Source organism: Gorilla gorilla, chromosome 6 (genome assembly GCF_029281585.2).
Source record: "Gorilla gorilla gorilla isolate KB3781 chromosome 6, NHGRI_mGorGor1-v2.1_pri, whole genome shotgun sequence".
Classification (NCBI taxonomy): Eukaryota; Metazoa; Chordata; class Mammalia; order Primates; family Hominidae; genus Gorilla; species Gorilla gorilla.
In genome coordinates this window covers 39,177,439-39,201,328 of record NC_073230.2, presented here as the reverse complement: position 1 = coordinate 39,201,328, position 23,890 = coordinate 39,177,439, and the positions used below count along the sequence as shown (strand labels likewise).

General features: G+C 39.1%; 1 protein-coding gene across 8 annotated transcripts in view; it reads left to right on the top strand.

Moving 5' to 3' along the window:
• Positions 1 to 23,890, top strand: part of PDE1C (phosphodiesterase 1C) — a 703,814-nt gene that overhangs the window by 549,678 nt on the left and 130,246 nt on the right. For 6 of the 8 annotated variants that reach the window (XM_055347901.2, XM_063708449.1, XM_019031538.4 and 3 more), the window contains one exon: positions 17,228 to 19,614. The exons of the other annotated variants lie outside the window; for them this stretch is intronic. In XM_055347901.2, the coding sequence (XP_055203876.1) occupies positions 17,228 to 17,397 (170 nt within the window). In that variant the 3' untranslated portion in view covers positions 17,398 to 19,614. Of the gene's footprint in view, positions 1 to 17,227; positions 19,615 to 23,890 lie in introns of those variants that run through there. 8 annotated transcript variants of the gene reach the window in all.

The window sequence follows — 23,890 nt, the reverse complement described above, 5'->3', positions numbered from 1 at the left end:
AACCAAGGAGGTGGAGGTTGCAGTGAGCCAAGATCATGTCACTGCACCCCAGCCTGGGCAACAGAGCAAGACTCTGTCTCAAAAAAAAAAAATTCTTAGAAGAAAACATAGAGGTAAATCTTCATGACCTTGGATTTGGCAGTGGTTTCTTAAACATAACAACGTGCAAACAACCAAGAAAAAATTAGGTAATTTTGGGCTTCATTAAAATAAAAAACTTTTGTGCTTTGGAAACCACTATCAAGAACGTGGAAAGACAATCCACAGAGAGAAAATATTTGAGAATCACATATCTGATGAGGATCTTGTATCCAGAATATGTAAAGAATCCTTACAACTCAACAATAAAAAGACAACCCAATTAAAAAGTGGCAAGGATTTGAACAAACATTTCTCCAAAGAAGATATACAAATGACATATGAAAAAGATATTCAACATTATTAATCATTAAGGAAATACAAATCAAAACCACAGTGATTACCACTTCACATGCACTAGGATGCTATAATAATAATAAAACAAATGAAATAGCAAGTGATGGTGAAGATGTGGTGAAATTAGCACCCTCATATGTTGCTGGTGGGAATGTAAAATGGTGCAGCCACTTTAGAACACAGTTTGGCTGTTTTTCAAAAAGTTAATCATAGAGTGACTTAAATGAAGTACTGATACATTTTACAACATGGATGAACCTAGAGAACGTTTTGCTAAGTAAAAGAAGCCAGACACAAAAGGTCACATATTGTATTATTCCATTTACATAAAATACCCAGAATGGGCTAATCCATAGAGACAGAAAGTACATTAGTGGTTGTCACGGGCTGGGGAGAAAAGAGAGTGGAGAGTGACTTCTCATGGATATGAGGTTGTTTTTAGGGGTGATGAAAATATTCTGGAATTAAACAGTGGTGATGGTTGTGAAACATTATGAATATAGGAAAAAACCCTCAAAATGTATACCTCAAAAGGGCAAAATTTATGGTTTGTGAATTATATCTCAATAAAAAATTTAAAAGCATGGAAGATAGACAAATTGCCATAAACTACTTCTCTCAGAAATTTTAGTAGGGTATGGAGAAAGTTGTGGGAAAGCAATATTTCAACAAAGAGGTAATAATTTCCCAGAAGTAAAGAAAGACTCAAATTCTTAGATGGAAAGTACATCTCCAGTGCCATAACTAAACAAAAACAAATTCATACCTAAAGACATTGAATGACATTGCCTAAAGCTACATCAAGGGTGAGGAAACCTTAAATGCTATGAGAAGCTGATTATGTGCAGGGAAGTTGCAAGTAATCAACTGACAGCAAAATTTGCATTGGTAACAGTAGAAGCCAGAAGATGATGAAGAAAATATCTTCCATATGCTAAGGGAAAATAGAGCAATATGTAATAGTTAAAATAGCTAAATTATTGCTTATGAGTGAAGGCACATTAAAACATTTTCAGGTATACAATGATAATTTACCACCCACAGACAGACTTTCATTAAAAAAAGTGTTAAGGCCAGGCACGATGGCTCACACCTGTAATCTCAGCACTTTGGGAGGCTAAGGTGGGCAGATCACCTGAGGTCAGGAGTTCAAGACCAGCCTAGCCAATGTGACAAAACCCCATCTCTACTAAAAATACAAAAATTAGCCAGGCGTGGTGGCACGTGCCTGTGGTCCCGGCTACTCAGGAAGTTGAGGCACGAGAATTGCTTGAACCTGGGAGGCGGAGGTTGCAGTGAGCTGAGGTTGTACCATTGAACTCCAGCCTGGGCCACAGCCTGGGCCACTCCATTCAAAAAAAAAAAGTGTTAAGGGAAGTATGTCAACAAGAAGAAAAGTGAACCCACAAGGAATGTATGAGACACAGGAATTAGGGGTGAGCACATCAGTAATTAAAACATGTTGGTAAATTTGAGTGACTAGTGACCATAAAATAACATCAGACTTTTGTGTTAAAATAGCAAAGAGAAGCTATCGATGGAAGGCGGGATATTTCAATATGGACCTAAGGAGTGCTAAGATCTATCTTGTCTTTGGTCAGAACTACGTAATTTTTGTAACTTTTTAACACAAAGGATCATCAGTAAAATAATGGAAACATAATAGCATTGTTATTCACTGAATATTTGTGTTCCCACCAAATTCATATGTTAAAATCCAATCCCCAATGTTGCAGGGGTCCGTCCCACAGACCTTGATCCAACAACAGATGAATAACATACACTGACACAGATATTATGCTTGTCAGTCCAGCTGAGAGTCTGGGCCACTTACAGACCCCAAGGAGAGTGCTGTAAACAGTGGCAACCGCAGCCTGGCCCGACTCACTGGCCTTCTTAGCATTTATTCAGCACACATTAAATGACAAAAGTCTCAAGTAAACACCACTAGAAGGTAATTACCATTGCCAACCCCCCAAGTAGAAAGCAATCATGCACCTGCTGATGGCAAAGGTTAGTCTTAGGACCACATGATTAAACAAGCTATTTAGATAGACTCCTCTACATTCCAATGTTAATTACCCTTGCTATAGCTCAAAGAGGATTAGGCTGCCTTCAGCCATAACTCTATCCTGAGGCTTTTGCTAAAACCTTCTGGCCTTTCAAGAAGGTTTATTTTACAATTTTTCCCACCATCCTGACTGAACCCCCACACAATGTGATGATGTTTGGAGGTGGAGCCTTTGGGAGGTAATCAGGTCATGAGGATGGAGCCCTCACAAATGGGATTAGTGACCTTATGAAAGAGACCCCAGAGAGCTAGCTTGCTCTGTTTTTACCATAAGAGGGCACAACAAGAAGTCAGCAGTCTGCAACCTGGAAGAGGAAGAGGGCCCTCCCTAGAAGCTAACTGTGCTGGAAACCTAATCTTGGACTTCCAGCCTCTAGAACTGCAAGAAATAAATTTCTGTTGTTTGTAACCCACTCAGTCACAGTACTTTGTTATAGCAGCCCAAGCTGACTAAGCCAAGTGTATTAGTCTGTTCTTGCATTGCTATAAAGAACTACCTGAGACTGAGTAATTTATAAAGAAAAGAGGTTTAATTGGCCCACAGTTCTTCAGGCTGTACAGGAAGCATAGTAGCTTCTTCTGGGGAGGCCTCGGGAAACTTACAGTCATGGCAGAAGGTGAAGGGGGAGCCAGCACTTCATATTGCCAGAGCAGCAGGAAACAGGAGGAGGTGCCGCACACTTTTAAATGACCAGATCTCATGAGGAATCACTCAATATCATGAGAACAGTACCAGGGGGAAATCTACCCCCATGATCAAATCACCTCCCACCAGGCCCTACCTCCAACATTGGAGTTTACAACTGGACATGAGATGTGGGATGGGACACAGATCCAAACCATATCAGCAGGCACCTAAATCAACAAATGAACAACAATAAATGAAGAGAATGTATCAACTTAATAGAAGGCTAAAGGAAGACAGAGAAGCAAAGAATAAAGAATGATAAACACAAAACAAAATTAAACAGTAGAAATAAGTCCAAAAATATCAGGAATAACAATAATTGCAAGTGGCTTCAACTTGCTTTTAAAATATAGAGATTATTTGATTAGATAAGAAAGAAAAAATCCAGGTCTATCTTGTTTTTAAGAGATGCCACCCACAGACAGACTTTCATTAAAAGTTTTTTCATAAAAAAACTTTTGCCATACATTAGGTTTGCTAATGCATAGTAAAAGAAATTCTATGCAAAATATAAAGCTAGTTATTTGAAAACCTTCATCCACTTTAACATTTGTATAGTATTTTATAATGCAAATATTCCAAAGACATATAATCATTCTCCTATTAATGGTTGTCTTCCACTTTTTTGCTATTACAAACAATGCTGAGCATAATGTCGAGCAAGTAAAGCAAGTTGCAACAAGATATATGCTTTCTAATACAATTTATATTGTTTCAAAACATGCAGAAATATTAGATATTTTGTGGATACAAATGCAATAATTTCATACATAAATGCGCAGCAATGATAAATACCAAATTCTGGAGGATGGCTTTTCCAGAGGGAAGAGAGGGAAGTATCATAGAGAGGATCTGCTGGGTAACTTAATTCTGTGTTAATTTCTTTCAAAAAATGTTTAAGCAAATGTAAAAATTATTAAGATTTTATTAAACTTTATTGAGAGTACGGGTATTTATTATATCATTATTTATACATTTCTGTATGCTTAAATGATTTTATATTTAAAGTTTTTTTTTTTTTTTTGAGACACAGTCTTGCTCTGTCACCCAGGCTGCAGTGCAGTGGCACCATCTCGGCTCACTGCAAGCTCCGCCTCCCAGGTTCATGCCATTCTCCTGCCTCAGCTTCCCGAGTAGCTGGGACTACAGGTGCCCGCCACCACACCCGGCTAATTTTTTGTATTTTTAGTAGAGACGGGGTTTCACTGTGTTAGCCAGGATGGTCTCGATCTCCTGACCTCGTGATCTGCCTGCCTCAGCCTCCCAAAGTGCTGAGATTACAGGCATGAGCCACCGCGCCCGGCCCAACCACAGATATTTTAACATGTATTGCATATCTACAAATATCAGGGACAACATTAGGTCCTTAACATGTATTATGTCATTGAATCCTCACAACAACCCTCTAAGGGAGGTACTATTATTTCTATTTCACAGATTAGGAAACTGAGGCACAAAGAGATGAATAGCTTACCCAAAGTTAGCAGGGGGCAGGCCTGTGCTCTTTTCTCTGAAGGTCATTGCCAATGGTTAAAGACTGATTCTAAATAGTCCTCACTGTAACCACTTTTCTTTCGTACTTGTATTCTGCCTGGGAGTGAGATCAAGCTCCATGTACCAATATCAAGCACATTGTTGGGGTGTGGGAGGAATCCTGCACTATCTTTTAAGTGAAGACTCTGGTAAGTGTTCTCTCTGCAAGTGTCTTTTACCTGAGTTGATTGAAGGATGGCAGTTGTCACTTACTGTGGACTGGATCAAAGCCTATCCCACTTGATCCAGCTTTGTTATGCAGGAGCTCTATCACCTTGAAGAAATGTATCTTTATAGGCTTCTTCTGAAATTGGCCACTGTTAGTGTGAACAAAGGACATAGGAGCTTCTGAATAGCCTTACGTTTCCCGTCTTCTCATGCACAAGTGGGAAAATGCACACGTTGTTGAGAAAAATACAGCAAAAGACTTAGCTTGCATTATCTCCAAAATATGATTCTCCATTGAAACAACTAGAATCATGACAAGACAAACAAAATAAAAACAAAGAACCACATTAATGATGAGAAAATTTATAACCACATTATAAATGAGAAAATTAAAGATGATCATCACCTTGAGGGAGTTCATTTTTAGTCTATTTTTATATCCTTAGCATTAAATCATGAAGTCACAGGACATTTGATAGGAAGCCATCCTTTGAAAAAGAGCCGATTTTTCCAGCCTCATTTAAATTGCTCCTCCCGTTTCACCTATTTGTTCAGGGAAAGAAGGCTCAAAAGCTATGTCTCAGTGCCTCCCCATATTATCATGAGACCAGTAGAAATGAGCTAAGATTTTAGCATTTGTGTAAAACAAAGGACTCAAACTTGAAAGCCTGAGAGGAAAGGAACTTGCTGACATTCTTCTCAAGCAAACATGGGCAGCAAAATCTAAATATCAAGACACTGCTGAAGAAAGAGAGAAATATTCGGATCTGTAGATCCCAGTCATCATTTCCAGCTTGTGTATATTCAAAGTGATTCATTTATTCTTTAGTAAATGGAAGATTTATGAAGGTTACTGAGTGTGAGGTAGAGTAGTTTATTCACTCATTAAATATTTCTCACCACCAGTTAATACTGTGATTAAGTTCTGGGGATGCATATACTGCATACCTATCCTCAGGAAGCTGATAGGCAGGATTGAGTTATTTATGGAATAAGGCACAAAGAAGCTCCAAAAAATCCAGGGAATCACTGGCTCAGGAATGGCTTCCAATGAGTGACTCAAATAATTACCATGACTCAGCATAATAAACGCAACATGTCTTAAGAATGAGAAGTGTCCTTGACAGTTTTCTAATGATTTCAAGATTAAAATTCAGGGACTGGAACTCCTTCCGTCTTGGTTGGTTATCTAAGGCATACTTCCCACTGGGATTTCCAGCACTCTTTGTACTTGAGGTTAGGTATTACTCAAAGTGATTGAATGGGCTGGGCAGGGTGGCTCATGTCTGCAATCCCAGTACTTTGGGAGGCTGAGGCGGGTGGATCACCGTGTTCAGGAGTTTGAGACCATCCTGGCCAACCTGGTGAAACCCCATCTCTACTAAAAATACAAAAAATTATCTGGGTGTGATGTTGCATACCTGTAATCCCAGCTACTACAGAGTCTGAGGCAGGAGAATCACTTAAACCTGAGAGGTTGCAGTGAGCCGAGATTGTGCCACTGCACTCCAGCTTGGGCAACAGATCAAGACTCCGTCTTAAAAACAAAAACAAAACCAAAGTGAGTGAATGAACCACCATATTTTTGCATTGCCTAAGTGGTTTAGAATGTGGGCTAGCCATTTTTCCATTTTATATATATTATATATAAAATATATATTATATACATAATATATATAATATATATTATATGCATAATATATATAATATATATTATATACATAATAGATATAAAATATATATTATATACATAATAGATATAAAATATATATTATATATATAATAGATATAAAATATATATTATATATATAAATATATATATATTTTCACAAGTGCAGATTTTAAATAACTGGTCTTTTGTGAATCAAAGTGGTGTATTCTCTGCCAAATATTCACAAATAAATTCATTAAGTTAATCTCTTCATTGTGTGGTGAGATCTTTCATGTAATAAAACCCATCATGTGGGGGAATTATGTGACTTTTCTATATTGTAATAAGAAGATCCACCAGGGAGGGCACTATCACGAGGCAGCAATGATGACCTTTTGTCTTCCTGTGCTGTGTAACAATGATGGCTGTATATCAAATACCTACAACATTCTTGGCGTTGTGTACTGTGCAATGGCACATGGGTACTGCATATGCATATTCCCATTTATATTTCCTTTAAAATCCTCACCACAACCATGGAAGGCAGTTACTATTCTCATTTTAAAAAAGGAAGAAAGAAAACCAAACCCTGAGTGCTAGAACAGATTATTTACTTAGGATTTCACAGCTAGTAATAGCTTAGCTCTGTGACGTGCCCCAAGCCCATGGGTTTTTTCATAAGACCACCCACCTCTCCCAAAAGCCTCTCCATGGGCTCATTTTCCTGTCACAGACCTTAGCACTAAGATCCTGTCTTAGATCTATTCTTAGTTTAAGAATAGATTATCACCTTAGACAACACTACATCTAATGCCCATGGTATGAGAGTAATTTTCTCTCATACCATGGGTTAAGTTTGCTAAATTGTGTTTCTACAATCTTAGCACATGGCTGAGGGTTGGGCATTCCCAGACAACAGGAACAGGGAGCAGGTTGGCCACCCCATTATCCTTCTAAAGCTAAGTATAAACCAAGTTGCTCTCAAAACAAACTCAGTCCCAAAGCCAGTGGTTTTCAAGCCTGGCCACACATTAGGATAACTGGGCATTACAAACATGCTGATGTTTGGGCTCCACTCCAGGGTGATCAATTACTTCAGAGACTCCTGGGGGTAAGGCTTGGGCATCAGTACTTTTCAAAGCTCCCCAAGCAATCTGATGTGCACCCAGGATTGAGAACCACCAGTGGGAGAAAACAACTTCAGGTTGCATGGAAGGTAGCAAAACTACATGGTTTATCTGTTTTCTATGGATGCATATCCCTCTGGGGATCTGGAAATGCTGGTTGGGTCATCTTTCCATACCAGACTAGTGGCAGTTTGGTTCAGACAGGATCAACTCAGCTCCTTCTAAATAGCTTCTCAGACTGCAAGCTTCCTGTCCCCTGCATTCTTTGCTCTGTGTGATGAAAAAATGGAAGCCATAGAGAATTCAGCATTCTCACTTTCTTGAGGTAAAGTCCTTGGAGAATCTGGGTCTTTAAAAATGTAGGTAATGGGGACAGGCTTGGTGGCTCACACCTGTAATCACAGCACTTTGGGAGGCCGAGATGGGCAGATCACTTGAGGTCAGGAGTTCGAGACCACTCTGGCCACCATGGTGAAACCCCATTTCTACTAAAAATACAAAAATTATCCAGGCGTGGTGGGATGCTTCTGTAATCCCAGCTACTCAGGAGGCTGAGGTGGGAGATCACTTGAACCCAGGAGGTGGAGTTTGCAGTGACCCGGGATGGCGCCACTGCACTCCAGGCTGGGTGACAGAGCAAGACTCCATCTCAAAAAAATAAAAAATGTAGATAATGGGCTTAATCATTCTAGTTTTTAATATGAAATATACCTTGAAGAGTTTAAGAATAGATTATCACCTTAGACGACACTACATCTAACGCACATGGCACGAAAGTAAATTTTTGGTTGGGTTAAAGTTGCTAAATTGTATTTCTACAAAAGGAAAGGCTCTTATTAATGTGGCCTCACTATAAGGCTTTTGTGTCTTAGAGAGGCAAATAAATTCCCTAGTTGGGAAAGCATGCTGCTACTAAATTTTCCCTGCACTTGCAAATCTTCTAGATAGTTCCTAAATGTCTTCATCTGAGGAAAGGGATGGAAATTGATACTGAATGAGCACCTACTATGTGTCAGCACTGTGCTGGCTGCTTTCACATGTATGATTTATTTTTATTCTTACCATTGCCCTGTGAAGTGAGTGTTATTATTTCCATTTTTTTAATGGAAAACTGAAATAAAGTGTCCAAGTCATATGGGGACAGTGCCAGAACTGAATCTGGCCAGCTTCCAAGGATGGTGAGGAGTTGCAAATAGCTCATGGAAGATGAAGAATGAGAGGATTGGAGAGATGAAGACAGTAGTTTTGAAACTCCAGTACAGTAAAATTATCTGAAGAGCTTAAACAATTCCTGAAGGCTTAGTCCTACCCTCATAGATTCTGCTTTAAGTGATCTGGGGTACAAATTGAGCACTAAGAGTTTTAAAAGCTATGTGATTCCCATACGCAGCCAGGATTGAGAACCACCAAGTTAAAGAGTCCTGGAGCTTGCCTGGCTAGACTCCACTGGCCTAGAGTTTTGGAATACTTGTTAATATTCCAGTCTGGCAGAAGGGAGGGAAAAGATGAAAGCAGTTATTTAAGAGAACTCTTTAAATCAGGACCTTAATGTAGTTACTTCCTGAGCCATTGCCACAAACTATTTTAAAGTGGGGTTAGGGGATGACTTACTTTTGTTTACAGGGAAGCAAGATTATTGCTTCAAAATTATGGATTATTCAAGGGTATTCAATAATCCAGTATATGACACAGGTATATACCTAAATGTTAATAATATAAATGAGATACAATTTTGACTTGACTCTTTTATTATTGGTAGTTATTATAACTTACTCTGCATTTTGGTACAAGATTATTTTAGATACGGGAGGATAGGAGGAAGGGTGTGAATTCAGATTGCATGTGTGTGAATCCAGAATCAAGACTCCTTTGTGCTAACTGTGTGACTTTGGCCAGTTACTTTAGCTCTCTAAGCCTCAGTTTCCTCACCCAAAGAGGGAGTGATAATAGTACTTGACTCGTAGGATTGTAGTAAAGATTCAAAGTTAAATTCTTATCATTGTGCCCAGTACATAGTATCAGCTATTACAATGATTTTACCACAGCGGTTCCTGAAACGAAAATCACAGGATCAAATCTCATATTGTCCCATCCTCAGTGGGGCTCACGTTAACATTCCAGTCCCTTGCAGTTCAAAACTCCTGGATGGTTTTTGTGCATTTTGATAAGGGCTTTCTACCACAAACAGATACTGATTTTAGAAATAGAATGTGTAGTAGAGTTTTTTCCTTCATGTAAAATAACATTTAAGTGGCAATAAATGATTATTTTAATTTTGTTAGTTTAGTATATGTGGTTTGGTGTGTGTTGTGTGTGTGTGTGTGTGTGTGTGTGTGTGTACACATTGCAGATAGAAAGTGTCTATAGGAGGAAATGCTTTTTCCAAATGTCATATCATAGCATTATGTTTGAAAGAGAAAAAACAGATATCCAACACTTATTTTTGTTTAAAACTAAGGCTGCCAATATTAGAATTTACTCAAAAGCTCCAAGTGGACCAAATTATTGCCATTTGAGGTGACGCTCACCTGAAGAGGTTCAGAAAACCTCCACCTGAAGATACTGGTGCACTGCAGTGTGGGGTTTCAAAGGTCACACTGAAGTCACAGTGGATTGAAAGAACCAAGGCCAGTGCTATGGGAAATCATATTGAACTCAAGGGAATGAGGCCAGACCCAAGTGTGGATGAGGACTAGCGACTGTTCTCTCTTGATTGCTCTCACTTAGTGGAAAACAACAGGGTATACTGGGTTAATGACTTGATATAGTGTGATACCATATGATAAGAAATTAATTCCATTTTTCTGAAGGCGTTTTCACTCTATAAGAGGCCCTTGATAAAAAGGAGCTATTTAGCCAAATAAAATTGAGAGAAACTACATGCTATTGGCTGTTATCAGGGATTCTTAATAGATGTTAGCATTATTTAAGGTGCTGGTAAGTCCTCGTGTGAAGATACTAATTTAACTTTAACTCAGTTAAATTTGATTGAGGAAACCCTCTCCCCACAACCACACCTATTGCACAGCTTTATTGAAGGGCACTTTGGTTTCCAGTAGACTAATATAAATAATCCTAATAGCTGTATTTGATATATGAATAAATTTGAACCTGTTTCCTGGAGAAAAATAATTCTGTACAACTGTTTCCCATACCAAAACAAAAAAGTAGCCACGAAGAAAAATGATCAGAGAGAGAGAGAAAGAGAGAATGGAGAGAGAGAGAGACAGAGAGAGAGAGAGAGAGAGAACAAAAGATAGGCTGGTTGTGGCAGTGAAAGGGGAGAAAATCATAGATACCTTTGGGAGAAATTGTTATATTTATGAAAAATAATTAAACAATTGAGAGTTAAAACTCCTAAAAGAGCATTGCTTTTATGAAAATCAAACATGGAGCATAATTATAAAATAAAGGATGGTGATGTGTCAATTTTTGGCTTGAACTTTTGTTTTTCTAAGCATGTTTAAAAGTAATATAGATAATTTTCCCAAGTTCAGGCACTGTGCTGAGATATGTGCCTTTGTCACAATCTTCATTAACTAATTAGATCATTTTCTCCAAGCAAATTGTTCTAAGAGATGAGGCCAGACTTTTTTAAAGTATCCCCAAAGGGAAGAAATGTCCAACTTGCTGATAATCAACCATTTATTCGTGGCAGGGGTGGGGATCCAGGTTTGGTTCTTCTCCACTAGGGGTGGGGGATTATACGACTGGTTGGATTCAGCTGTGGGAAGTGCCCAGTCATTGAAAGGAGGAGGGTCAGACCCCTTCCAATAGTTTAGGTATAGCCAGACAATTAATGAGGGTACCCTCAGAAGGCCATACCAGGACCCCAGAAGAATGGTCCACATTAAATTCAAGATGGTGCCCTCATGCCTGGCTCTGGTGTTTTGCTCTGTCACCAAATCACAATCCATTGCAGAGGGGAAAGGCAATGAATGCATACAAAACAGCAATGTACGAAATTTTCCTTTATCCCACATTTTGAGTGAGGGTGACAGCAGCCATAAAAGTATTTCCACAAACTCAGTGGGGAGTCTACCTATATCAGAAGGTTCAACTCTATTTGCAGTGACTCCAGTGGCAAGGAGAGGTTTTGTTCTGACAATCAGAATCCCAGCAAATGGTAAATGTTTCTTCATGCTGAGAAGTGGGAAATTTAGTAATACTTTGGCTGAGTTCCTGCTGAGTAGTGAAAATAGAATGAATATGGAGAGGGACTGTGACTTGAAGAGCAGTGAATCAGCTGGCCCAGACATTGCAACAATCTGCTTTTAAACTGAAGCCCTCTCCCCTTTCTACACCATTCTCCAGGGTAACGGCACTGCTTTTATGTTTGTTCCTAGGGAATTTGATGCCATAATTTCTTGTTTACCCTAAGAAAAAGAATTAAGCACTCTGAGATCTAATAAACAAACCTATAATAATATAGAAGAGTATATATTACTATGTCACAACAGAGCCATTTGCTCTAACTCTTTACTTCATGTTAGGATATTGCAATGGGTAAAGCTGGCATGGGTATTAAGGAGCTTGTAGCCATAGCATAATTTATACCGGAACACTTTTTATTTCTGTGAGTGAGTTAAAAGTTTCGAAGGATCTTATTAGAATGGAAGCCCTATGAAGGCAGGGATTTCTGTCTGTTCTGTTCGCTGTTATATCAATAGCACACAATAGGTACTCTAAGAAGTGGGTGAATAAATATTTTTTGAAGGCTTTTATGAGGCATACTTGGGAGTATGGGTACCTCATAAGTATTTTAAAATGAGAAGTAGCATAATTGTTTTTTAATTTTTCTTACCATTTTTAAAATTATACTTTAAGTTTTAGGGTACATGTGCACAATGTGCAGGTTTGTTACATACATATACATGCGCCATGTTGGTGTGCTGCACCCATTAACTCGTCATTTACATTAGGTATATCTCCTAATGCTATCCTTCTGCCTCCCCCCACCCCATGACAGGCCCCGGTGTGTGATGTTCCCCTTCCCGTGCCCAAGTGTTCTCATTGTTCAATTCCCACCTATGACTAAGAACATGCAGTGTTTGGTTTTTTGTCCTTGCAATAGTTTGCTCAGAATGATGGTTTCCAGCTTCATCCATGTCCCTACAAAGGACATGAACTCATCCTTTTTTATGGCTGCATAGTATTCCATGGTGTATATGTGCCACATTTTCTTAATTCAGCCTATCATTGATGGACATTTGGGTTGGTTCCAAGTCTTTGCTATTGTGAATAGTGCTGCAATAAACGTACGTGTGCATGTGTCTTTATAGCAGCATGATTTATAATCCTTTGGGTATATACCCAGTAATGGGATGGCTGGGTCAAGTGGTATTTCTAGTTCTAGATTCTTGAGGAATTGCCACGCTGTCTTCCACAATGGTCGAACTAGTTTACAGTCCCACCAACAGTGTAAAAGTGTTCCTATTTCTCCACATCCTCTCCAGCACCTGTTGTTTCCTGACTTTTTAATGATCGCCATTCTAACTGGTGTGAGATGGTATCTCATTGTGGTTATGATTTGCATTTCTCTGATGGCCAGTGATGAAGTTAATCTGTATGCTGTGAAAATTGTACTCAGCTATGGCTTGTCTGAGATGTCTAGTACTAAGGTCCAAGGTGAACTTGGTTTTACTGATTTTCTCTCAGGTGTGATTTTGTAGAATAACTCTGATAGATGATTCTATAGAAGAAATGTTTACTAGTATGTTTCTTTTTTAAAAGTTACATGACTAGAACATGATCATCATAGAAAAATTAGAAAGTATAAACAACCAAAGAGGTAAAATAGCCATGTTTATGCTACTCAGAGATAACCACTGCTATGATTTAAATGTATGTTCTTCCAGATTTTCCTATGCACATATGTTTATATTTTATAGTAATGAGGTTAGATAATATATCCTGCTTTTTCATTTAACACCATTACATGAACCTCTATTTTTGTTAGTAGTCATCCGTATCATCTTTCCATAGTATCACAGTAGCATATTCTAAGAATGGACCAGAATTTAACCAATTCCCTATGATTGTTCATTTAAGTTGTTTCTCATCTTTTGTTTGGTCACAAGCACCATGCATGTCCCTGTTATTGGAAGAGATGTGCAGAGCTGGTTTTTCACAAGGAAGCCTCAGGCATTGGAAAGATGGGTCCCTGACCTTGGCCCTTCCAGCAGATCCACCATGTGTCCTGCTCCTGCACTGGCTTTTTCAGTGACAGTGGAGGAGCCTGCAGGGAAAGCCAGTGAGCAAGGGTTCAACTGGCTCTGTTTCCTTGCACTTTCACCTAGTTATTATATCTCATCTGTTTTTGATGATCATTTGACTTGTTTTCACCTTATTCATGTTGACATTATCTCACTGACCAAACACTTTCCAGCAGAACCTAGAAGGGATGAGGTGGGGGCTGGCACAGAGAGGAGCAGGGGGAGGAAAAGTCAATGAGTATTTTACCTTCTGTGTCTAGATCTGCAGATTAGATGCTGTCCTTATTATTATTAATTATTATTATCTGAAGTTCCTGCTTTATTTAAATTTCCCTAGTTGTTACCCAGTGTCATTTTTCTGTCCCAGGGTCCCATCCAGGATAACCCATTACTTTTAGTTATCAACTTTCCTTAGACTTTTCTTGGATGTGACAGTTCCTCAGACTTCCCTAATTTTTGGTGACTTTGACAGCTTTGAGGAATACCTTGTCAGATATTTTGTAGAATATCTCTCAATTGGAATTTATTTGATATTCTTCGTTTTTAGAATGGGGTTACATATTTTTGGGAGGAAGACTCCAGAAGTAAAGTTCTATTTTCATCACAAAATATTAATTTTCATCACATGCCACTGGTGTCAACCTTGATCTCCTGGAAGAAGTGTTTACTAGATTTCTCTATATAAAGTTACTCTTTTGTCTCATATATTTATTTATTTATGAGAAGGAGTCTTGCTGTGTCACCAAGACTGGAGTGCAAGGGTACCATCTTGTCTCACTGCAACCTCCACCTCCCAGGTTCAAGCAATTCTCCTGCCTGAGCCTCCTGAGTAGCTGGGATTACAGATGTTTGCACCAACCACCACACCCAGCTAATTTTTGTATTTTTAGTAGACATGGGGTTTCACCATGTTGGTCAGGCTGGCCTCAAACTCCTGGCCTCCAGTGATCTGCCAGCCTCGGCCTCCCGAAGTGCTGGGATTACAGGCATGAGCCACCGTGCCAAGCCTGTCTCATATTTTAGTCTGTACTTTTTGGAAGGATGTCACTTTCTCCAATCCATACTAAGGGCTCCTTCTCCTTAAGGGAGGCATATGTATATAAATTATTCTCCCACAATTATTTATTTATTCAATCATTTATTTATATCAGTGTGGACTCATGGATATTTATTTTACACTTCGAGTTAAAATGCAATACTGCCTTGTTTATTTTGTTGCTCAATTTGATTCAATTTTGGTCATTCAGTAGATCTTTCATTCAGGGCTCTTTTGTCTATTGTTGTGTTTGCTTTTTTTTTTTTTTTTTTTTTTTTTTTTTTTGAACACTTCAAATTTTCTGGCTCTACAAGATGCTTCAGGTACTTCTTGTATATTTTGTGTCCGAGTTCTGGAATCAGTCATTTCTGCAAGGAGCCCTGGTTTCTGCTATTAGCAAATGGTTTTAGAAACCAAGATCAGGGCAGTAGATGTGCTTATTGCTGCTGAGACTTCTAGATTTGTAGTGACTTCATTGGTCCTAGACCCCCTCCCCTTCGGCTGATAGAGCAAGAAAATATATGTGTGAATGCCAACTCATGTACATACACATATCTATAAATGTTTTATATATAATCACCTGTATCTCTATTAAGCTAAGTATTAATTCATATTGATATATCCAAGTTCATTACCACATGGACCATTCTAACCTCCTCCAACATTTCTCACCATCCACCCTCTGTTTACATAATTGTTGAATTCTGGTATACACGTAGAGTGGTCTTAGAATTGATAACCAATAGCCCCATGGGAAACAATTTTTTCAGCTAGAATAGAGTGCTTGTGTACAGCTTCTTCGGCCTTTAGTCTTGCAGATTCTGTTCATATATAAGGTTACTTCGATGACTGTCTTGTCCCCCACTCTTCAGTGAGGTTGTTTCCTACATTGGCAATGCATTTACATTGTCTTGTTACAATTTGCATTTCATTCTAGGATTCCTCCAACCTCTTAGTTTTTTTTATTTGCATACATTAAGGATTATTCTATGTGCTATAAAGTTTTATGGGTCTTGACAAATGTCTAGTGTCATATATACACCACTACAGTATTGTATGCGAGAGTTTCACTGCCCTAGATATTCCCTGTGCTTCACCTATTTAACCATCCCTCCTCTTTCCAAACGCCTGACAATCTCTGATCTTTTTATCATCTCTATAGTTATGTCCTTTGAAGAATGTCATATAAGTGGAATCATATGCTATACAGCCTTTACAGACTGACTTCTTTCACTTAGCAATATGTATTTAAGATTCATTCATGTCTTTGCATAGCTTGATAGTTAATTTGCTTTTTATCACAATGAATAATATTCCATTGTATAAATATATCACAATTTGTTTATCCACTCAACTATTGAAGGACATCTTAGTTGCTTCCAGCTTTTGGCACTTATGAATAAAGATTCTACAAAAATTCATGTGTGGGTTTTTATGTGGACATGCATTTTCCATCAATTGGGTAAACACCTAGGATGCACAATTGCTGCATTGCATGGTAAGACTATGTCCAGCTTCATAAGAAACGGTCAAACTGTCTTCCAAAGTGGCTGTACCATTTTGCATTCCAATCAGCAAGAATGGGAGTTCCCATTACTTTACATCCTTGCCAGCAATTGGTGTTGTCAAGTTTTTTAGATTTTAGCATTGTGGAGGTGTGTAGTAGCATATAGTTGTTTTAATTTGAAATTCTCTAATTGTTGAGCATTTTTTCCTATGCTTATTTGACACATATATCTTCCTTGGTGTGAAGTCTGTTCAGATATTTTGCCCATTTTAAAATTGGGTTGTTTCTTTTTCTTGAGCTTTAAGAATTATTTTTATATTTTGAATACAAGATCTTTACATGTGTTTTATAAATATTTTCTTAATGATGAACTTTTAAGTATCCTTTGGGGATTGAGTGCCACTTTCCAAACACTAAAAGCTTACATACAATGCTAAATGCTGTTAATGATATACCTGTGTTCACCTTGTTTGCTTTGCTGTTCCCAGAAATGACCCCAATGCTTCCTCTTACTCCCTTAACCCCATCCATTCATTGTCAAAGGACCTTTATGTACTGCAGTTATCACTGTGTATCTCTAGAAATTTCTTCCATTTATTTATTTTAACTGAATGACCAAGGTGGTAACGTGCTTATTCATCTATCTGCCATAAGGTTTCCAGGGAGAATCCAACCTGCTTCTTTCCTGGTTTTGGAGGAAACAAACAGGTCTAGAGGAAGTTGCTCACAATATTTAGGTTGTGGCATGTCGTGGGTGAGGCTAACCGTTGTCTGTCTTCCTTTCCATGGCCGCCAGTCATCAAGCCTCCTTTGCGTCATTTTAAACGCCCTGCTTACGCGTCTAGCTCCTATGCACCTTCAGTCTCAAAGAAAACTGATGAGCATCCTGCAAGGTACAAGATGCTAGATCAGAGGATCAAAATGAAAAAGATTCAGAACATCTCACATAACTGGAACAGAAAATAGGCCGAGGGGAAGAAGAGAGAGAGTGAATGAGGGTCTACCTATCTGCTTCTCAGCACCCACTGGCCACAGCAGGACACACCTCCAAGACCCTTGGAGGCTGTTGGAGCAGGTACTATCCTGGTTGACTCCACCAAGGTGAAATGAAAGTTGTATGTGATTTTCCTCTTTGTTGTTCTTGTATAGACTTATCAATTGCTGTATGTGGGATCAGCTCAGACTCCAGCAACAAACTAGCAAGAGGGATGTTTTTATGGTATAAGTCTCTAAAAGTCTAAATTGGACCAAAATTAAAATGACACAAACTTAAAAAAAAAATAAAATTCCTCTCATTGCCACTTTTTTCAATCTCTAAAAGTTACTTGCCCCCAAAAGAATGTTGGTTTAATAATCATCATATTTTAGAAATGCACTGATAAAAACATATTTTCCAATTTTAAATACACCTATTTAAAATGTAAATACACTTATTTAAAATTCAAGTAAATATGTAAATATCAAAGTAAATGTATTCAAAACAGAAGTTGTGCTTCTGAATGTAAAAATATTAAAAGGAAGAGAAGACTGATGAATTGTTGTATTCATGGACATTTCAGAATTCACGCTTATAAAGCAAATCCAAGTTAAAAAACAAAAAAAGATTTTTGTGCCTCATGAAGATTGTGCCTCATGCCCAATAACCTCATGTACTTTGAAGGATTTGAAGGTTTGCAAGAGATGCATTTGGCTTCATTTTCCTCTAATCTTTTACTTCTACCCATAGTAGATGATACTAAAAATCTTGCCTTAAAGACTGCAGGTTTAAGAGTCATTGCAAAAGATGTCGGTTTGATTTTGTGGTCCTAGGCCAAGAGGGTGTAAAATTCTGAGCCTAGTTTAAATTCTTTATTTTCAGATTGTTCTGGACTGAAAATAAAGAATTTAAACTAGGCTAGAGATGCCTTTAAGTTACATTTCAGATCCTCTTCACAGCACGCTGCATATCTAAAGCCCTTGAGATCCTGATTGTTCTCACAGTTGTTGGTGGAATCCATAGCTTTATAACTCACCTCTTTTTATGGTGGCATTGTTAGCCCTTCTGTGTCTCTCCCTAGAATTTTTACTTCAGGACTAAAATCACAGAAGTAGCAAGGAAAGGCTCAAGACTAGAGATAGCTTTCAACCTCTTCAGAAATAGCCTGATGCAGTGAGAAAACTAGGTTTGTTTTCAGGCCAGTCTGATCTTCATCCTATTCTGTCTATAACTAGTTGCAGGTCCTTGCTCAGATGGCATAATTTTTTGATGCCTCCATTTGCTTAACTAGAAACTAGGATTCATATACACACTCTGCACTTTGTATTGAAGATTAATGATAATGTGGGTTTTGGTTGCTGTGGCTGAGCCTGGCCAGTAATAGGTGCATAACAGAAGTAGCTAAGAGCATTTCATAATCAGGATGAACTCTCCAGGACAGCCCTACAAAGAAGGAGCTGTTTGTTCCCGGATGGCCTCGACCTTCCAGGCTTGATTGTAAAGAGTTTAGTGTCCTCTCCTTCTCTCATTCCCTGCAGTTCATTTCCAATAAACTGCAGTTATTCAAGTTGAGCAAGTTCCGGAATTTAGTGCCTACCATGCTATTGAGCAGTTTATTTATAATGTGCTTTATGATGATACTTCAGAGAAATTTAATTGCTATACAAAAAGACGAATCATTGTGACTTTTCGTTAAGGAGGCGATTGCAATTCTTTGCTCCCTGCCTGGTGTCTGGGTTAGAAGGCCCTTCTGCAGGCTGGTAGTGTCTGTTCCACCTGGTTTAGGTTAACTCAACAGGTAATTCCTATCTGTTTATACACAGATGCTTTAGCGCTTGCTGTACAAAGTCATTTGGCTACACAGTGAGGAGGCCCATGGGAGTAGTAGCCTCCTCAAATAATGTTCCCTACCTATCTGTCAATACCTTCCATCTTAGGTATTGAGAATTTAATGAGGCTGTGTTTTCTTGGCTGTGCTTCTTGATGTTGGAAGCCATGTTCCTGGGGAACAAATCTGTATTCTTTTCTCCTAAGATGTGAGTTAGATGTGAGTTTTTTTCAACCTTTGCTAATATTTTAATGGAGCAAATGTACAGATGTTGAGATTTTGCACTGCTTATAAAATGCCTACCATGTTTTTTGCATAATGGATTGTATAGAAATGCAGATTATATTCTTACAGCAAATAAAAAGATGCTTTTAACAGACTTTCTTGTATGTGAGCCATTTTCTTCTCTGAAATTCCGGGATGTTAGATGTTAGCTAAATTTGCTGCTGTTCAGCCCTGAACATCTTGTCAAGGTGAATAGTATAACTTACCCATTTCAATTTTCTTCCTTATTGTTTAGGTGATAGTTCATTTTTTAACCTTTTTCTCCCTATACACCCAGTAAATAAATTTGTTAATATAAATAACCCATAATAGAGTTTAGTCAGCAGGTGAACACATGTATTATCAACTCAGTTTATATCATTCCAGACCAAACTATCTTGCTAGTGGTTAAGAATTGGGACTTTGCCCAGCTACTCGGGAGGCTGAGGCAGGAGAATGGTGTGAACCTTGGAGGCAGAGCTTGCAGTGAGCCGAGATCACGCTGCTGCATTCCAGCCTGGGCGACAGAGCGAGACTCCGTCTCAAAAAACAAAACAAAACAAAACAAAACAAAACAAAACAAAACAAAACAATTGGAACTTTAGAGTTTAGAAAAACTTACAATTAAATCCTGACACTGCCTTTTGTTTGCTCTGGGAGCTTTACTAAATTGCATAATATCTCTAAACTTTAGTTTCTTTAGCTGTAAATTGAGAATAATAAGAATACCTGACTCATTATAGCACAGGGCTGGCCTTACAGCAAGGGCTCAATAAATATTAGCTGTTATTTCTTGGACAGAGAGTGGAGTATGGTAAAAAGAAGTTAGGCCCTGAGTTCAAGGGTAATGTCCCTTACTAATTCCATGACATCAGGTAGATAATCTCCAACTTCAGTAAAAAGGAGTTAATTTCACCATGTATTACCCATTTAGCTATTCTCACAGGCACCAGCTTCTGACATCCCCACCTCCAACAATTTCTCCACCTGTATCCCCACGCCCTTGGCCTCCTTGGGCCTTCATGTACTGTGGCCATCTCTTGCCCTCATGACTGACTAGGACTCTCCCACAACCTCCCTGAGACTTACTTCCTGCAACCACTGCCCTTCACTCTGTTCCTATTTACCCTATCTCCTTCTCCACACACAATTAATTGCTTTATTCTTCCAAATTTCCACTAACACAAGTCAACTGCAGAGAGCAGACTTTTCCTAAAGGTTTAGGATGATAGCACAGCAGAATCAACTATTTAAAAACTTAAAAATTAGGGCCAGACGTGGTGGCTCATGCCTGTAATCCCAACATTTTGGGAGGCCGAGGTGGGTGGATCACGAGGTCAGGAGTTCGAGACCAGCCTGTCCAATATGGTGAAACCCTGTTTCTACTAAAAAATACAAAAAATAGCTGGGTGTGGTGGCACGTGCCTGTAGTCTCAGCTACTTGGGAGGCTGAGGCAGGAGAATCACTTGAACCTGGGAGGCAGAGGTTGCAGTGAGCCAAGATGGTACTACTGCACTCCAGCCTGTGTGACAGAGTGAGACTCTGTCTCAAAAAAAAAAAAAAAAAAAAAAAATTAGACAACAGCGACCACAAAATAGCCTCCCTTTGCAGAGGATTTCTCACAGGCTGTGGGTTCCCGAGGCATCGATTTGTCTGCATCTTCTCGCCCTTCTTCTACCAAGACCTTTCTCCTCCCCTGTTGCATTCAAATTCCTGTGAATGTGCAGCATGGTCCACTTCTCACCCCCTACACCACACATTTTCAAGGTGTAGAAGCTCACCACATTTTTTCAGCACCACATATTTTCAAGACATGTGAGCTCACCCTGACAAACAATGGGCATTGACTCTGGGTCACACTCCTATAAGCATAAAAAACTCACAGCAGATTTGAAATGGCAGTGTTTCCCTTAAACAAAATCCAATCCTTAGGGCAAGACCAATCCACGTAAGGAAAGAACCCAATAAATATATCCTTTCCACTTCCACCACCACCTCTCCTGCCCACCCCACTTGACCCTGCCCAGGAGTTCTGCTTGTTTATTTTTTTCCCCATTCAGTTACAATATCAACCTCACAAAGGTAGGGCAGTGACTTTCATTTATAGGTGCTTAGAGAATGCAAATTCTCTTGTCTTCCTACCTTTTCCTTCTGCAAGCCAGTTAAGCCTTATCATGAGCACAGCCACCAAGCTTTTGACATAGAACAGACACTCCAGCATCCCTCTGTTAGGATTTCTTGTCCCTGCAGGATAGAAGGAGAAGGTAGAGATGGTTGATAGCCACTATTTTTTAAGTCTAGGATTTTCATCCAAATCTCTGTTCCTTAGATGAAAGGCCACTTGTATGTCAGCAGGCTTTCAGTTTGTTTTCCCATTGGCTGCAATTTCACATGATCAATTATATTCTCTTTGATCCATTTTCAATTTAAAAGAAATCTCTGTTGGAACAACATGCTGATTTATTGAGAGTTTGTCAAATTAGGTTGGAACTGGGGATGCCCAGGGACTGAGGGTGGGAGTGGGTGAAAGCTTCATGACTTGGCCTCCAAGCATGGCCCTGATGTAGCCTCAAGTGCCGTCAGCAAGGCCAGTTGAGGCAAGAGAAGGCCCTGCATCATAGATGGTGACAGTAGGCCTTTGCTAGTGGTTTTATTTTTAAGACTGATCTAGGAGACTTATGAGTATTCATTATACTTTTGTTACATTCACAGAACATGAAAAGCTGCTTTTGGGGAATAACAAGTGATAATGACTGTGGAATACTCTCCTCATCTGCATATTTTAACTTCACATGTTCATATTTTAACTGCATCTTTAACTCATAATGTTCAACTTGGGTTCTCTGTGAATGTTCACTGGCATGCTTTGTTTTGTACACCTGAATAAGAGATTCAGCCGAGCCAAGCTTATAGAACCACCTCGTCTAGATATCAGTCATTATGGAGACAGTTCATGTATGGTCATTGCCCTTTTAGCAGCATCTCTTATGACTCACTAGGTAAAGATTCCAAACTTTTGTAAGACACAAAGGTAAAAGGATACTAAATAAATATAACAAGAGAGAAAAATATATGTGATTGTGAAACTGCCTTTGCAAAATTATGACAGTAAGAGAAATCTGACATAGTTGATTCCCTCTTGCTTCTGATCTCCAAGCTGCCCTTGGTCATTCCTGGGTGTAGGCTAAGCTAACTTCAGGAGGAATTTAGTTTATAGTTTAACTTGAAAGGGAGGATAATAATAGTCCCTCCCTAAAACTAATCCCTTCCTTGCTCAGGGACCAAAAACTGCCTTTGTAAGACTGACGAAAGGCCACAAGAACAGGATTATGGGAGGAGCCTGAACTCTGCTAAAATGTAGGCACAGTTTCTATAATCCTTTCCTGCTCAGGAGTTATATGGCCAGAGGGTTGTAGAACCCAAGACTGATTTTTTTTTTTTTGAGATGTTTTTCAGACTGACTCCACCTGGACTTGTGACTCCTGACTCAACTGATCTTGTGACCACACCCAGGGGCAGACTCAGTGCATGAGGACCATTTTCCACACTGTTATGATCTCATCCCTAACCAATCAGCAGCTCCCATTCCCTAGCCCCTGCCCACCAACTTGCCCATAAAATCTCCTCAACTCAGAGCCCTGGAGCCTTCAGGGAAACTGATGTAAGTGATAACTCCATTTCTCCAGTGTAGGCCAGCCTTGTGTCAGTTAAACTCTTTCTCTACTGCAATGCTGGGATCTCAGTGGACTGATTTTTTTTTCTGTGCAGGAGGTAGGAAGAACTCATCAGGTGATTACAATCATAGTGGGCAAAAATTTGAAATGATAGAACACTGCTCTAGCATAGTCAGTTTCAAAATCCAGGTAATAATTTTTGAGAACCCACCAGGTTCCTGGCACTTTAATATATGCTAATATATTTTTTAACTCTTATAATGAACCTGTGTGGGAAGACTTACTGTCCTTATTGTTGTTTAGCCAATGGGTTAAATTTTTCAGAAAGTTTGCAGAACTAGTGAGGAAAGGTAGAAAGGAGGTTCAACTGAGGTCCTTTGATTGCACTGCTATATATTTTTTCCATGCATTGTGTTATTCACACAGACTTTTCTGGTGTACCCCTTTGTTGAGCCTGCTCACTGGCATCACAAGTTTTTCATATTCAACCATGCTCCTGTCATCCAACATAGAATTCAGGACCAGCAGCAATGGCATGATTCTTCTCAACACTCAGGATTGTTAGTTTCCCTCTCCCTCTTAGGCCAGGATTGATTGTGTCCTCTACTGAACCCATGTCATGAAGCATTTCTAGAAGAAGACCTACCTACCTTTCTAGGAGAAGAGCTGACATTACCACCCACACATTTGGACCTCTGGCCTCCATGCACCATTGC